At 41.2% G+C, this 17,578-nt stretch overlaps 1 protein-coding gene across 1 annotated transcript in view; it reads left to right on the forward strand.

Annotated features, from left to right (window-relative positions):
- Positions 1-417: 417 nt before the first annotated feature.
- Positions 418-17,578, forward strand: part of CCDC3 (coiled-coil domain containing 3) — a 102,540-nt gene continuing 85,379 nt past the window's right edge. The window contains exons 1-2 of the mRNA XM_077758500.1: positions 418-642; positions 3,222-3,396. Of these exons, the coding sequence (XP_077614626.1) occupies positions 509-642; positions 3,222-3,396 (309 nt within the window). The 5' untranslated portion in view covers positions 418-508. The remainder of the gene's footprint in view (positions 643-3,221; positions 3,397-17,578) is intronic.

The raw sequence follows: 17,578 nt of genomic DNA on the forward strand, positions 1-17,578 counted from the left end.
TTTCAAATCTTTTATGAAGCTTTTCCTAAGATTATCATTAAGTAATAAGCAATACGAGAGGGAGCCAGGGAGAGAGACCCGACAAAGTTTATTGGCCTGCGCTTTTCCTAATTCACCTCTGCGAAGCAAAAGTCAGATTTGATCTCGACACGTTTTGACTCTAAAAGAACTATACAGAAAATGTCAACACGTATACAAAGTGCTCACACAAGGGAACCGCGATTAGTGGTTTGGAACAGGCTTTCCGCCTGGAGAGCTCCGACCCAGCGCATCCGTGGCCCCGAACTCCCCCAGCGCCGCGCGGGGCCCCGTGGGGCTGCACACAGCTCGNTGCCAGCTGCCCTCGGAGTGGAGACCCCTGAGCGAGGGCTGCCGCGCCGAGCTGGCCGAGATCATCGTGTACGCCAAGGTGCTGGCGCTGCACCAGGAGGTGCACGGCCTCTACAACTACCTGCCGTGGCAGTACGAGCCCAGCGACGCGGGGCTCTTCTACTCGGCGGAGATCGAGATGCTGTGCGACCAGGCGTGGGGCAGCATGCTGGAGGTGCCCGCGGGCTCCAGACTCAACCTCACCGGCCTGGGCTACTTCTCCTGTCACTCCCACACCGTGGTCCAGGGCTACTCCTACTTCTTCTTCCTCAGGTGAGCGTGACCGGGATCCCGAGGGCACCGTTATCTGGAGCGAGGTCGGGAACTCCAGGCAAGCCCGTCCAGGTCCTATTAGATAGAGTACGCTTTGGGCTCCTTTCCATACTCTATTGTCTCCTGCTCTGTCCGACTCTGGGCCTGGGTGGCTTTGGCTAAGGCCGTTGAAAAAACAGGGGTGGTTTCAGGGCTTAAGGCACCGAGGAGTGTTTCAGGTAAAAGCTCAGGGTGGTTTCCAACAATCAATTGGACTCATCTTTTTTTTTTTTAATTTTAATTTTTTAATTGGATTCACTGGGAGCAGGTTGAGGTGCTGAAGAGGGAAAAAACCAAACTTTGAAATCAGACCGTTGGAATTCTGGCTCTGCTCTCTCTGTGATTTTCCAGCAAGTTACCTTCTGAAGAAACTCTGTACCTTCCCTTTCGTAATGTGAGAAACCAGGTTGGTGGAGACTAACACACAGCAATTATGCAGAACACCTGGTGCAGGTTGGATGCGAACACAGAGTCAACCTCTTCCATCCCACCCGGCTTAAGTGCCAGGACAGGAATGGTGTGGAACGCAGCCCAGCTGACCCTTTGTTTCCCCTCCTTGCCCACCACCAGCCAACCTCAGTGCTGGGCTTTTCAGAATAGCTGAGGCTTATGTGGGGGCCTGCTGGGGGATGGGGTTAAGATGGGCTCCTACTGCTTTGAAGAGAATACGTGAATCAGGATGGAGGTCCCCCTCTGCCTGGAGACTCCTGGAATCTTGTGAAGTTCCATGAACATTGACTTGTAGTCAAGATGGAATGCACGTGTATAAGAATTCCGTCAATGGGCTTGGAGTTTGAAATGGAGAATGGCAGGTGCAACCCTAAATGCATTGGCTGTCTCCAATTGAATGAGAGTGACATAGAGCAGCTGAGAGGCATATGGAACTGGAATCTAACCTACCTAGCAAGCTAGCGAGTGAATTAATCCACAATGGACACTGGTGATGGTTCCAGTCTTCCCAGTCCATAAAGAAGCAGTCGGAACGTTTGGAATGACCATGACCGCAGCCTGCAGATCATTTTTAGCTCTAGGGATTTCTCATCACTCTGGAAAGAAAACCTTAAGATCCACCGAGGGGCGTTCCTGAGCTCATGGCAACACATGTTTTCTGTATTGAAGCCAGAATCTCTAAGTTTAGAATACATGACGTGCTTTGTGTCGGTGGCCGTGGTTTAGCTAGATTAAGTTGTTTTTCTTTTTTTAATTTCTGGGGAAGTATAGTTTCTAAATAAAGTCAGTAAGGAGTGAGACCGTATTCTTCTTGATACAAAGAAGCGTAACTCAGATTTTTCATGTTTTTCTTTAGGAAGGACACTGAGAACCCAGCTATGAAGCTATTAATCACTGAAACTTTATTTTCCAAGGAAATAGGAGCTGGAGAACTTGAGCAGACGTTATTTATTTTCTGATTTTATCATGAAAGAGTTTTGTCCAGTGGCTCTGTGGTGATCAGCCAGCTCTTTCTTCTTTCCCTTTGACATATTTACAAAAAGTTGGGGCAGAAATACAGAGTCAACTGGTAGTCTGACAGATTTCCATTTCACAGGGCTGTGTTGCCCCGAAGTGTCTTAACAACTGCATACAAATCATTCCTCCCCTGTTATTCTAGGACCCAGTGAGGCGCGAACAGATTCTGGGCAGTGTCACTGGGGAAAGCAGCAGTGGGGCCTGCTGGTCAACCCTACACCACCTTTTTGTGCTGGAGGTTAACTTCTACCTTTCCTGTCTCCAACGTGACTTCTTTATCTTTGCAACAGGCAATTTGTACTTTGCTCCGTAAAAATGTTAACATCTGTACTGCACTCCATGCCAGATACTTGACTTTTTCTTTGTTGTTTCTTTTTTTTTGTTTTAAACTTTAAGAAAAATGTTCATTTTAGGGAGAGTGAGAGAGTGTGAGCAGGGGAGGGGCAGAGAGAGGAGACACAGAATCTGAAGCAGGCTCCAGGCTCTGAGCTGTCAGCACAGAGCCTAATGCGGGGCTGGAACTCACAAACTGCGAGATCATGACCTGACCCAAAATTGGATTCCTAACCGACTGAGACACCCAGGCGCCCCTTTACTTTTTCTAATGCAGTTCTTTCACCACCACCAAGAAGGTGCTATTCTCCTCTTGTTACAGACTGGCACAGTGAAGCTTAGAGAATTTGCAAAATTCCTATCTCCTGGCAGAAGACAAGTAGCAGTGGCAAGATTTGAAACTGGGTCCTTATAACCGGCTTTCCTTTCATCAAGAAACAAGGAACACCTTGTGAGAAAGTCCACTTGGGCTATATACAAATAGACAAACCCATATGCACTCTTCCTCTCCAGCCCTTCACCCAAACTCATCTTTTAGAAAACCTTAAGGCTAGACTCATGTAGTGTGAGGCAGAGAAACCATTAGGAGTAGTGAGTCCTCTAATGAGAGCCATGTGAGGCATGGTTGTATAATGGCCAGACTGTCAGAGTCTTTACAACTGTTGATTAAAGCCGGTGTGCCCTATGGCTGTCCAGTCTACAGTTTGGCTTTTTTTCTTCTTTTTTTTTTTTCCCATTAGGATGGATGAAAATTATAACCTATTGCCTCACGGAGTCAATTTCCAGGATGCCATCTTTCCAGACACTCAAGAGAACAGAAGGATGTTTTCCAGTCTTTTCCAGTTTTCGAATTGTTCTCAAGGGCAGCAACTGGCAACTTTTTCCAGCGACTGGGAGATCCAGGAAGACAATAGGGTAAGGCAATTACTTTGCCCTGTGTCACAGCAAAGTAATAGGAGAGCTACATCTTGTCTGAATTTTGTGACCAAATGAGTCAAGAATACTCTTGCAGAAATCCAGACCAAAGAGTATTATTCCTCCCACTCCTCTGGCAGTTACAAAAATACTGCTAATAAACTGTGGGTTCCTGAGCCTTTACTACTTGGTATGGGATTCCTCATAAAGTGAGAGAACAAGATGGAGTGAAGGTGGGCACACTGCCTCTGTTTCCTCTCTTGTAAAATGGAAACCATCTACATCATAAGACTGATGTAATATGAGTTAGCTATGGAAGAAGAAAAGGAAAAAATGAAAATAGGTAAAGCCCTTAGTATAGTGCCTGACAGAGTATGTACTCAATAGATGAGAGCCATTATGGCTATTATATCATTAGTGTTACTGATAACCTTATGTTCTAGGTAATCTTTTAAGGGAGAAGAAAAAGCCCTCAAGGAGATGATTGTTGTAGATAACACCTCTTTGATGGTTAACTCTAGTTGTTAAGACGTAGAGATACAGGGTGGCCATAATGGTTGTGGAATATAAGGGTTAAGATCGCTTTGGGTAAGGGTGCCTGGGTGGCTCAGTTGGGTAAGTGCCCAACTCTTGATTTTGGCTCAGGTCATGATCTCACAGTTTGTGAGACTGAGCCCTGCACTGGGCTCTGCAAAGATGGTGCACAGCCTGCTTGGGATTCTCTCTCTCTCTTCTTTTGTCTCTGCCCTTTCCCACACCCCATGTGGTATGCGCGTGTGCTCTCTCTTCTCTCTCTCTCCCTCAAAATAAACTTAAATAATGTGGGGTATGAAAATATAAAAGGGATCTGTTCATCTGGGACAGATGCCAGAGTTGGGGGGGAATTTTTGAAGACTGTTACTTTCCCAAATAGCATTGCCATATTCAAGCTGGGATGATTGTGGAGCTGGCTCAGTAGAGGAGGTGGCCAGTCTCCGTCTCCCATCTGAGATGTGTTTAAGGTAGTGTGATGGACTGCCGGGAACGTTCTGATGTGGGGTTATTGGTATCCCGTGGGACAAGGACTCCTATTTTTTATGGGTTAATAACCTAATTTGCACATGTTGAGTGGCTCAAGTGGGTCCCCAAATCTAGAAGTATAAAATGGTAGGAGTTTTTTTCCCACCTCTGACACCCACCCACCTGTTTTCCATCTACCCTTCAAACAAGTAGCTACTGTTACTAGTTTCTTATAAATGTTGAATGGGTATTTTCATCCGACAAAGAATTCAGACTTGGATATTGTGTTCTTTTACACAAATGGCAGGCCACTCCATTTACTTTGGTATACCTTGCCTTTATTCACAAATAGATCTTGGGGATCTTTCTATATCAATGCAGATAAAGTTGCCTTAAAGAGCTGAAAGTGTATTCCATTCTATGCACGAGTCACAATAAATTTAATCACAAGCTCTCTGTTAACAGGTAGTTGGATCTGTTTCCAGGACATTGCTATTACAGAGTGCATACATGTTTGATATTATACATACCTCATTTTGTGGGAGTGCCAAGTCCAATATTTAGCAAATACTATGTACCTACTACAAAGCAGCTACCTTGTTAGATGGTAGACTTTCAACGTTGAGCAAAATACAAAGTCCCTGATCTCCTAAAGCTTGTAATCCTACTGTGGGTGATTGATACAAACAAAAGACCCCATTAATGACTTCATAACTTTAAATGCAAGCAAATGTTCCAAAAAATTTTGGGGAATCTGACTGGACTTAGAAGTAAAGGAAGCCTTCTCTGCTGAATTGATACTGGAGCTAAGAGCTGGTGGATGAAGTGACCTCCTAGTTAACATTGGGATCAGGGAGAGACGAGGACCGTCCGAAGAAGGACCGTCTGTGGAAACACCTTGTGGTAGCAGAGTACATGGTACGTTCGAGGGCATGAAAGAAAGCGCCTGTGTCTGGAGCAAAGGGAGTAAGAAGGATGAGGCAAGAGCTTGAGGCAGGGTCAGACTTCGTGAAGATCTGGGCTTTGTTCTAACTGTGAATCAGAAGGCTTTTCTGTTTTGAAAGGAAGGGATGATGGGATCAGATTTACATTTTGGAAAACCAACTGGACTGGAGGAAATCCAAATGATGTGGTGAGAACAGGGAGTGCTTATAAAGCTACCAGATAGTTGCTGGACTAGGGTAGAGGCAGTAGGGATGGAGTAAAGGAGGGACATTTGAGAGCGATTTAGGAAATGAAATTCGTACATGTTGCTGATGGTTTGGTGGGAAAGGAGGTGGGGGAGGGTCAAAGATCATTCCTGTGTTTCTGGCATGTAAACTGCCTGCCGGGACCAACCCTGAGAAATGCAGATAGGAAAGGTTTGCTGGGGGAATTCACGTCAGATGTTGGACATAGTGAGTTGAGGTGTTTTTGAGCCATCTAAGTCATTTTTGAGCCAAGTGAGGTCTGGGATGGGTGGTTGGATCTCTAAGTTTGGAGCATTAAGAGGTCTGAGTGGAAGATAGACCTTTGGGACTTAACAATAATTAGATGTCCATTGAGACTGGATGTGAATGAGATTGCCAAGGGAGAGTACATAGGAAGAGCAGAGCATGGGTCTAAGGTAGGATTAAGCCTTGTGGACTGGGAAACCTGGTTGAGAAGGAGCAGTCAGAGAGAGAAAGAGAAAACTAGGAGAGTCCAGGGTACAGAGTATTTCTAAAAGTATGAGTGATCACTAGAGCCAAAAGGTGTTGAGAAGTCAAGTAAGATGATGACTGAAGACTAACCTCTCTTCGGTGGTCTAACTGAAGACCTAAACTTCCCTAAAAGAGAAGAGTTATGGGGCATGAGTGAGGGTGGACAACTCTTTGATGAAGTTTGCCTGTGGATGGCTTAATATGTATACGGCTACAGGTGACAGGACAGAGTAGTTGAGGGGCAGTGTCTTGTTGTATTTAAAGATGGCAGCCATCCTGTTTACACCACGTGGTCTTTGTTTTCCCACTCTTTTTTTTTTTAATGTTTTTTATTTATTTCTGAGAGAGAGAGAGAGAGAGAGAGAGCAAACAGGGGAGGGTCAGAGAAAGGGAGACACAGAATCTCAAACAGGCTCCAGGCTCTGAGCTGGCAGTCAGTACAGAGCCCGACATGGGGCTCTAACCCACGAACCATGAGATCATNGGCTCCAGGCTGTGAGCTGGCAGTCAGTACAGAGCCCGACATGGGGCTCTAACCCACGAACCATGAGATCATGACCTGAGCTGAAGCCGGACGCTCAACCAACTGAGCCACCCAGGCGCCCCTTGATTTCCCACTCTTAAGACACTGCCTACTCAAGTAGACTAAATTACCCAAGGGCAGGGAGATCTATTTTATTTACTTTTGTGTATTTGGTCCAATTAAAAAAAATGTTTTTTAGTGTTTCTTTATTTTTGAGAGAGAGAGAGAGAGAGAGAGAGAAAGAGAGAGCATGAACAGAGAGAGGGAGACGCAGAATCCAAAGCAGGCTCCAGGCTCTGAACTGTTAGCACAGAGCCTGATGTGGGGCTTGAACCCACCAACTGTGAGATCATGACTTGAGCTGAAGTCAGATGCTTAATCAACTGAGCCACCTAGGCACCCCTATTTGGTCCTTTTTTTTTTTTTTTTATGGGCCTTGAGCATTTGTTAAATGAAAAGTTCTCTCATCCAGAGACCTCTAATGTCCAGAGGGGTGTCTTTCTGTCTGATTTTTTTAAAAATGAATATCTAAAATCCATATATAGTAAAATTTGCTGTCTTTCATATGCTATTAGGAGTTTTGATATATAATCACAACTACAATCACAGTGCAGAAAAGTACCATCACTACAAAGACCCTCCCTTCTGCCCCTTTTTGGTCAGACCCTTCCCTAACCTGAACTTGTGGGAACCACTGATTTGTTCTCCAACACTAGTTGTACATTTTCCAGAATGCCATATGAACGAATCATACACTATGTTGCCTTTTTTTTTTTTTTTTGGTTGGTTGCTTTTACTTAGCATAATGCACTTGAAATTTGCTTGTTATGTACTTAGTTTTTTTTTTTTTTTAATTGCTGAGTATTCCATTGTAGGGATGTACCACAGTTTTAACTATCTAGTCCTCAGTTGAGAAGAGATTTAAGTTCACAATTTTAGGCTACCGGAGCATCCATAAAGATGCATGTACAAGTTTTTGTATGAACATATGTTTCAGTATGTCTTGGGTAAATGCCTACAATAAGTTCGCTGGGCCAAAAGGTAGGTGTATATTTAACCTTGTAAGAAACCATAAAATTGTTTTTTGAGAGTGGCTGTAATGTCTCTGATTTCCATTAGCAATGTATGAGAACTCCAATTGTTCTGCGTCCTCATCTGTGTCCTTGGTATGGTCAGAAAATACAGACATTCTAATAGATGTGTGATGGTATCTCATTGTATGTTTTTTTGTTTTGTTTTTTTAGATTCCACGTGTATCTGAGATCATGGTATTTGACCTACTCTAACTTCACTTAGCATAATGCTCTAAAGGACCATCCTTCGTTCATTGTTGCAAATGGCAGGATCTTCTTTTAAATGGCTAAAAAATCTTTTGTTGTGTGTGTATACCACAGTGTCTTTATCTCTTTATTTGTCAATGGACATGTAGGTTGTTTCTGTATCTTGGCTACTGTGAAAAATACTGCACTGAACGTGTGAATGCAGAAATCTCTTCGAGGTACTGAGTTCATCCAATTTGGGTTTATACCCAGAAGTGGGATTGTTGGACCACATGGTAGTTGTATTTTAATTTTCTGAGGAAGCTCTATGCTGTTTTCCATAGTGGTGGCACCAACTTACATTGATATCAACAGCATAGGAGAGACCTACCTCTTCTCTACACCTTGCCAATGCATGGTATCTTTTAGTTTTTGGATAATAGTTGTCTTAACAAGCATGAGGTGGTACCTCATGGTGCTTTTGGTTTGTGTTTCCCTGATGGGAGTGATGTTGAACATTTTTCCATGTGTGTTGGCTATCTGTATGTCTCCAGAAAAGTGTCTAGTCAGGTACTTTGCCCATTTTTAAATCGGATTGTTTTTTGGTGTTATGGGAGTTCTTTGTTTTGGATGTTAACCTCCTATTGGATAGATCATTTGCAGATATTTTCTCTCATCCAGTAGGTTGCCTTTTGATTTGGTTGGTTTCTTTCACTGTGCAAAATGCTTTAGTTTTATGAGTCTCCATTTTTTAAATTTCTGTTTTTGTTGCTTTCATCTGAGGAGGCTGATGGAAAAATATCAGTCCTGTTCAGACCGATGTCCAGGAGTTTACTATGTTTTCTTTCAGGAGTTATATAGTTTCAGGGCGTATATTTGGAAGTTTTAGTCCATTTAGAGTTTATTTTTCTATATGGTATAAGAAAGTGGTCCTGTTTCATTCTTTATGTTTTTGTTCGGTGTTTCCAACGCTGTTTATTGAAGAGACCATCTCTTCCCTCTACTGTATTCCTGCCTTCTCCTTTGTAGGTTAATTAACTACATATGTATATTTTTATTTCTGAGCTGTCTATTCTGTTCTTTTGATCCGTGTGTCTATTACTGTGCCTGTACCATACTGCTTTGATTACTATACATTAGTATAGTTTGAGATGTGGAAGATGATACCTCCAGCTTTGTTGTTCTTTATTAAGATGGCTTTGGCTAGGGGCGCCTGGGTGGCTTAGTCGGTTAAGCGTCCGACTTTCGCTTAGGTCATGATCTCGCGGTTCGTGGGTTCGAGCCCCGCGTCGGGCTCTGTGCTGACTGCCAGCTCAGAGCCTGGAGCCTGTTTCAGTCTGTGACTCCCTCTCTCTCTGACCCTCCCCTGCTCACGCTGTCTCTCTCTCTCCTAGAAATAAATAAAACATTTAAAAAAAAAAACAAAACATGGCTTTGGCTATTCATGGTCTTTTGTGGTTCCATACAAATTTTAGGGTTGTTCTGTTTCTGTGGAAAAGTGCTGTTGGTATTTTGATAGGAATTCAATGTATAAATTGCTTTGGGTAATACGGACATTTTAACAATACTAACTTCTCCAATCCATGAGCATGGTATGTCTTTCCATTTATGTGTGTTCAACTTACATCATCAGTGCCTTATAATTTTTACAGTATAGATGTTTCACCTTCTTGGTTAAATTAATTCCTAGGCATTTTATTATTTTTGGTATGATTGAAAGTTGGATTGTTTTCTTAATTTTTCTTAATGTTCGTTATTAGTATATAGAATTGCAACAGATATCTGTATATTAATTTTGCATATTAGGGCTTCCTATATTTAATGTCCTATCATTTGCAAATAGAGAAAGTTGTATTTCTGCCATTCCAATTTGGAATTTCTTGCCTAGTTTCTCTGGCTAGGGTTTTGCAGTACTATGTTGCATAAAAGTAACAAGAGTGGATACCCTTGTCTTGTTCCTGGTTATAGGGGAAAAGCATTGTTGAACATGATGTTAGCTGTGTTTTTTCATACATGGTCTTATAATGCTGAGGTACGTTCCTTCTGTACCGTTTGTTGAAATTCTTTATCCTAAATGGATGTTGAGTTTTGTCAAATGCTTTTTCTGCATCTATTGAGATAATCTAGTTTTTATTCTTTTTGTTAATGTAGTGTATCATGTTCAGTTCTGTGGGTACTGAATGATCCCCAGAATAAATCCCACTTGGCTGTGGGGAATGATCCTTCTAATTAAGTTTTGAATTGGGTTTTCTAATACTTTGTTGAGGATTTTTGCATCTATGTTCCTCAGGGATATTGGCCTATAACTTTTTTTCTTGGTTGTTGTTGTGTCCTTGGTTCGATATTAGAGTAATGCTGGCATTGTAGAATATATTTGGAAAACTTCCTTTAATTTTTTTTTTTAATAGTTTGAGAAGGATAGATATTAACTCTACTTTAAATGTTTCGTAAAACTCACCTGTGAAAGTGTCTGGTCCTGGACTTCTGTTTGGGAATTTTTTATTACTGAGACATTTTCATAACTGAGTCTGTTCAGATTTTATATTTATTCCTGATTCAGTCTTGGAAGTTTATATGTTTTTAGGAATGTATCTATTTCTTTTAGGTTTTCCAGTTTGTTGTTCTATAATTGTTGGTAGTGTTCTCTTACCCTTTGTATTTTTGTAGCGTTAGTTGTAACTTCTCTTTCATTTCTGAATGTAAGTCTTTTTTCCTTGATTTGGTTAAAGACTTATTCATTTTGTTTATCTTTTTTTTAAAGAACCAGTTCTTAGTTTGATCTTTTTCTATTGTAATTTTAGTCTCTGTGTCGTTTATTGTTCCTTGGATCTTTATTTCCTCCCATCTACTAACTTTGGGCTTTGTCTTTTTTCTAGTTGATTTAGGTGTAAAGTTAGATTGTTTGAGATTTTTGTTTTCTTTTGACATAGGGCTATATTGCTATAAACCTCTCCCTTGGAAATAAATGCTTTTACTATGTTTCCCAGATTTTGGAACATTGTGTCTCTAATTTCCTCTATCTCTAGGTGTTTTGTTTTTTTTTTAATTTCCTTTTTGATTTCTTCCATGACCTGTTGGTGGGCTAGTAGCATATTGTTTTGTCTTCATGTATTTGGGGTTTTCCCAATGTTTTCTTGTAATTTCTCGTTTCATACTTTTGATGTCAGAAAAGATGCTTGATAGAATTTAGTCCTCTTAAATTTATTGAGACTTATCATGTGGCCTAACTTGTGATCTATACTGGAGACTTTTCCATGTGCACTTGAGGAGAATGTATATTTTGTTGGATGAAATGCTCCTGTTGAATCCATCAGGTCTAATGTGCCATTTAAAGCCATTGTTTCCCTATTGATTTTCTGTCTGACTGATATATCAGTACTGTGAATGGGATATTGAAGACTCTCACTGAGTGTATTACTTAAAATTTTTTTTATGTCTGTTAATATTTACTTGATGTATTTATGTGCTTCTATGTTAGCTATGTAGGTATTTATAATTGTTATGTCCTTTGTTGGATTGATTTCTTTATATTATTATATTATGTAATGCACTTCTTTGCCTCTTGTGACAGTCTGTTTCAAAGTCTGTTTTTGTCTAATAAGTTACTACCTCAGCTTTTGTTTTCATTTCCATTTGCATGAAATATCTTTTTACATCCCTCCACTTTCAGTCTATAGTAAATGTCTTTAGGTATGAAGTGAGTCTCTTATTGGCAGGATATAGATGAGTCCTGTTTTTTTGACCCATTCTGCCACCTTCTGTCTTTTGATTGGAGTATTTAGATGATTTACATTTATTTTTTTTTCTTTTTTCTTTTTTTTCTTTTTTTCTTTTTTTTAAATAGTTTATTGTCAAATTAGTTTCCACATAACACTCAGTGCTCATCCCCACAAGTGTCCTCCTCCATGCCCATCCCCCCTCCCCCCCACATCCATCAGTCCTCAGTTTTTGTCAGCATTCAAGAGTCTCTCATGGTTTGCCTCTCTCCCTTTCCCCCACCATTTCCGCCCTTCTTCTCCCCCTTGTTCCTCCGTCAAGTTCCTCCTAATCCTCCTATACGTGCAAACATATGATATTTGTCCTTCTCTGCCTGACTTATTTCACTCAGCATAACACCCTCAAGGTCCATCCATGTTGCTACACATGGCCAGATTTCATTGTTTCTCATTGCCATGTAGTATTCCATGGTATAGATAAACCACATCTTCTTGATCCATTCATCTGTTGATGGACACTTAGGCTCTTTCCATGTTTTAGCTATTGTGGAGAGTGCTGCTATGAACATTGGGGTACACGTGCTCCTATGCCTCAGCATTTCTGTATAGATGATTTACATTTAAAGTAATTCTTGGTTAACTAATACTTCCTTTTTGTTGGTTAGTTTTCTGGGGGTTTTTTTGGTAGGATTTTATTTTTTCAAGTATAATCATCCTAGAATGTTATATTTGTTTCAGGTGCACAATATGATTCAGCAATTCTATACATTCCTCAGTACTCATCACGATAAGTATACCCTTAATTGTCTTTAATACACCCAGTTCCTCACCCTTCTTTTCTCTGGCAGCAAATGGTTTGGTCTCTGTATTTAAGAGACTTTTTCTTGTTTTTTTAATCTATTTTTTGTCCTCTTGTTTTGTTTCTTAAATTCCACATATGCATGAAATCATATGGTATTTGCTTTTCTTGGACTGATTTATTTCATTTAGCATTATACCGTCTAGATCCATTCATGTTTTTGTAAATGGCAAGGTCTCCTTTATATGGCTGAGTAATACTCCTTTGCATATATATACCCCCATCTTTTTAAATAATGATTTTATTTATTTTTTGAGAGAGACAGAGCATGAGTGGGAGAAGGGCAGAGAAAGAGGGAGACACAGAATCCAAAGCAGGCTCCGGACTCTGAGCTGTCCGCACACAGCTCTATGTGAGGCTCAAACCCAGGAACTGTGAGATCATGACCTGAGCCAAAGTTGCACACTTAACCAACTGAGCCACCTAAGCACCTCTACCCCACATGTTCTTTATCCAATTGTCTATGAATGGGCACTTAAATTGCTTCTTTGTCTATGGATGGTCACTTATAATGCTATCTTGACTATTATAAATCATGCTGCAGGAAACCTAGGGATGCATATATCATTTCAAATTAGTGTTTTTGTTTTCTTTGAGTAAATATCCAGTAGTGGAATTACTGAATCATACAGTAATTCTATTTTTACTTTTTGGAGAAACCACCTTACTATTTTCCACAATGGCTGGATCAATTTGCAGTCCTTCTAACAGTGCACCAGGGGTCCTTTTTCTCTGCATCCTTGCCAATACATGTTATTTCTTCTTTATTTTAGCCATCCTGACAGATGTAAAGGGATGCCTCATTGTGGTTTTACTTTGCATTACCCCGATGATGAATGATATTGAACACCTTTTCATGTATCTCTTGGCCATTTGTAGGTCTTTTCTAGAAAAAAGTCTATTCATGTCCCTTGCCCGTTAAAAAAAACTTTTTTAATTAAAAAAATTTGAGTTGATTTATTTATTTTGAGAACAGGAGAGCAGCAGATAGAGGGAAAGACAGAATTCTAAGCAGTCGTGCTGTCAGTGCAGAGCCCAATGCAGAGCTTGATCTCAGGAACTGTAGGATCATGACCTGAGCCAAGATCAAGAGTCAAAGGCTTAATTGACTGAATCACCTAGGTGTGTCCCATCTTTGCCCATTTTGAAATTGGATTATTTGCTTTTATGGTGTTGAGTTGTGTAAGTTCTTTATATTTTGGAAACTAACCCTTATTCGGATATATCCTTTGCAAAAATCTACTTCACTCAGTAGGTTGCCGTTGTGTTGTTTGCTGTGCAAAGCTTTTTGTGTTGATGCAGTCCCAATGATTTAATTGTGCTTTTGTTTCCCTTGCCAGAGAAGACCTATCCAGAAAGATGTTTCTTTTGCCAGTGTAAGAGAAATTACTGCTTATATTTTCTTCTAAGAATTTTACGGTTTCAGGTTTTACATTTAGGTCTTTAATCCATTTTGAGTTTGTCTTTGTATATAGTGGTTTTTTTTGTAGTTATTCTGTTGACTTCTTCTCTTGCCCTTTTTTCCCCCTTGTGCTTGGATGACTTTACTGTTATGCTTGGATTTCTTTCTCTTTATTATTTGTGTATCTATTTGAAGTTTTTTGGTTTGTGGTTACCATGAGGTTTATATATAACATCCTATGTATAAGTCTATTTTTTTTAATTAAAAAAATTTTGAGAGAAGGAGAGAGTGCTCATGCAAGAGTGAGAGAGTGGGAGAGGGGCAGATAGAGAGTGACAGACAGACCATGGTAAGCCTGATGCAGGGCTTGAACCAATGGACAGTGAGATCATGACCTGGACCGAAGTCCAGAGTTAGATGCTTGTTGGTGAGAACAGAAACTGGTGCAGCCACTTTGGAAAACAGTGTGGAGATTCCTCAAAAAATTAAAAATAGAACTACCCTATGATACAGCAATTGTACTACTAGGTATTTATCCAAGGGATACAGGAGTGTTGATTCATAGGGGCACATGTACCCCAATGTTTATAGCAGTGCTTTCAACAGTAGCCCAATTATGGAAAGAGCCCACGTTGTCCATTAACTGATGAATGGATAAAGAAGATGTGGTTTATGTATACAATGGAATACTACTTGGCAATGAGAAATAATGGAATCTTCGATTTGCAACAATAGGGATGGGACTGGAGGGTATTGTACTAGGTGAAATAAGTCAGTCAGAGAAAGATAGATATCATATGTTTTCACTCATGTGTAGAATTTGAGAAACTTAACAGAAGACCATGGGGGAAGGGAAGGGGAAAAATAGTTTCAAACAGAGAGGGAGGCAAACCATAAGAGACAAATACAGAGAACAAACAGGGAAAATGGGGGGGGGGAGAGGGGAAAATGGGTGATGGGCATTGAGGAGGGCACTTGTTGGGATGAGCACTGGGTGTTGTATGTAAGTGATAAATCACTGGAATCCATTCCTGAAGCCAAGGGCACACTGTATATACTGTATGTTAGCAAACTGGACAATAAATTATATTAAAAAAAAAAAAGATGCTTAAACGAGCCACCCAGGTGCCCCTAGAACAGTCTATTTTAAATTGTTGGTTCCTTAAAGTCTAGCACATTCTATGAGCACTACATTAAAATTCCTCCATGTTTTATGTAATTTGCATTCTATATGACCTCTTTTTATTTTGTGTATCCCTTAAATAATTGTAGATCTAGTTGATTTGGCTGTTTTTGTCTTTTAACCTTCATACTAACTTTATAAGTAGTCGATATACTATCTTCACTCTTGTTTGCATTTATCAAGAAGATTTTTCCTTTCACAGTTTTCTTATGTTTGTTTATAGGTACCTGTAACATTTCTGTAAGGCCACTTTAGTCATGATGAACTCCTTTATCTTTGGCCTGTCTGGGAAACTCTTTGTCTCTCCAATTCTGAAAGTATTCATCGTTGCAGTGTTTTCTTTCAGCACATAGATTGTATCTTGTTTTACTCCCTCCTCACCTGTAAAGTTACTGCTGGAAAATCTGCTCATGGTCTTATGGGTGTTCTCTTGTATATAACCAGTTGGTTTTTTCTTGCTGCCTTTAAGGTTCTCTTTTTATCTTTCACTCTTGACATTATAATTATTATATGTCTTGGTGTGAACATATTTGGATTCATTTTGTTTGTGGCTCTCTGTAATTCTTGGCCCTGGATGTTTGTTTCCTTCATCAGGTTAGAGAAGCCTTCAGCTGTTATTTCTGCGAATAAGTATTCTGCCCCTTTCTCTTCTCTTTCTGGGAACTACATGATGGGAATGTTCATCAGCTTGATGTTATCTCAGAGGTCCCTTAAAATATCTTCATTTTTTAAAATTTGTTTTTCTTTGTGCTGTTCCTCTTGGAGGATTTCCACTACCTTATCTTCCAGATCACTGCTCAGTTCTTCTGCATCCTTTACTAGGCAATTTAATCCTTCCAATGGATTTTTCATTTCAGTTATTGTGTTCTTCAGCTCTGATTTTTTAAAAAATATTTTCTCTTTGTTGAAGTTCTCACTGTTTTCATCCATTCTTCTTCCAGGCTTGGTGAGCATCTTTATTTTTTTATTTTTATTTTTTTTAATAGTTTATTGTCAAATTAGTTTCCACATAACACTCAGTGCTCATCCCGGTGAGCATCTTTATTATGATTACTTTGAGTACCCTATCAGGCACATTGTTTATCTTCATTTCATTTACATCTTTTTTCTGAGGTTTTGTTGTCGTCTTGGATTTGGAACACTCCTCTGCCTCCTCATGTTGCCTGGCTCTCTGTGTTTTTGTGTAGATCAGCTACATCCCCTGGTCTTGAAGGAGTGGCCTTAGGTAGGAGGAGTCCTGTGGAGCCCAGAAGTGCAGTTGCACTGGTCATCAGAACCAGGTGTCCCATGGTGTCCCCTTTGTGGGTACATGCACCCTCCTGTCGTGGCTGGGCTGAGACAAGAGGGCATGCAGGTGGGTGGGGCTGATGAGTAGAGTAGCTGGCTGAGATTTCCACCTGTGGTTGCTGTGTGTACTGTGGTGTAGGACTTGATCCCCTACCAATTGCCAGGGGCCATTTGGTGGACCACTGGTTCTGAGACCATCAGCCATATCTGGGGAGACAGGAGCCACTTTGTGGGGAAGCTGGTCCCAGCTGAGGACACCTGCTGGGTGTAGCAGGATGGGGGACAACTGAGGGGGGGTTCTTTCATAGCTGAGGCCACCCACCAGGTGTAGCAGGGTAGGAGCTGAATTGGGGGGGGGTGTGCATATCTGGCACAGCAGGAGCTGATGGGGGTGGGTACTGATCTTGGCCAAGAATGTGTGCTGAGTATGGTGGGGTGGAAGTTGATTTTGCCAAGGCCACCTGCCAGATGTGGTGTGGCAGGAACCACATTAGAGGGGCACCTACTGGGATGGGTAGGTTGGGCATGTTTGCGGTGCAGTGCAGGGATGGCACAAGTAGTGCTAGCATGGTAGATGGAAAGTGTCAGAACTGGTGCCCACCTGTGTCAGGCCAGCTAGGCCAAAGAAGTCAAGAAAAATGGCACCTGCCAGCATTTAACGTTTCTGGATGAAATTCCTACAGATCCCTGCCTCTCTGGCACTCTCCCTAAAATTGCTCAGTTCCTGTCCTTCATGTATGGTCCAGGTGCTTTTCAAGTTGTTGCCTCTGTGTGGGGTCTTGGAGCAAGTGAGTTGGTGGAGCAAGTGAGTTGGTGGAGCAAGTGAGTTGGTGGAGCAAGTGAGTTGGTGGAGCAAGTGAGTTGGAGCCTTTTAAGAGTGGAGTCTGGGTTTTCTGTAGCCTTCTGTTCTCCTGGAGTTAAGTTCCACTGATTATTCTAAAGCCAGACACTATGGTGGCTCATCTTGGTGCATGTCCTCAGGGTGAAGGGTGCCCAAGTGGGGTTTGAACCCCTCGCTTCTCATGGAGGACTTTAATCCCTGTAATAGCCCTCCTGTTTGTGGGTTGCCATGCTAGAGGTGTGGGTCCTGATTAGACTGTGTCTGCCTCTCCTATGCTTCTTGATGTGGCCTTTTCTTCATATGTTTGGCTGTGTTAGATCTGTTCTGCTAGTTTTTAGGTTATTATCTTTAGGGAGACTTGTTCTACATGTAGCTGTAGACTTGGTGTGTTTGTGGCATGAGGTGAGCTCAGGATCCCCTATTCTGCCATC

This window comes from Crocuta crocuta, unplaced genomic scaffold (assembly GCF_008692635.1).
Source record: "Crocuta crocuta isolate KB4526 unplaced genomic scaffold, BGI_CrCroc_1.0 scaffold32, whole genome shotgun sequence".
NCBI lineage: Eukaryota > Metazoa > Chordata > Mammalia > Carnivora > Hyaenidae > Crocuta > Crocuta crocuta.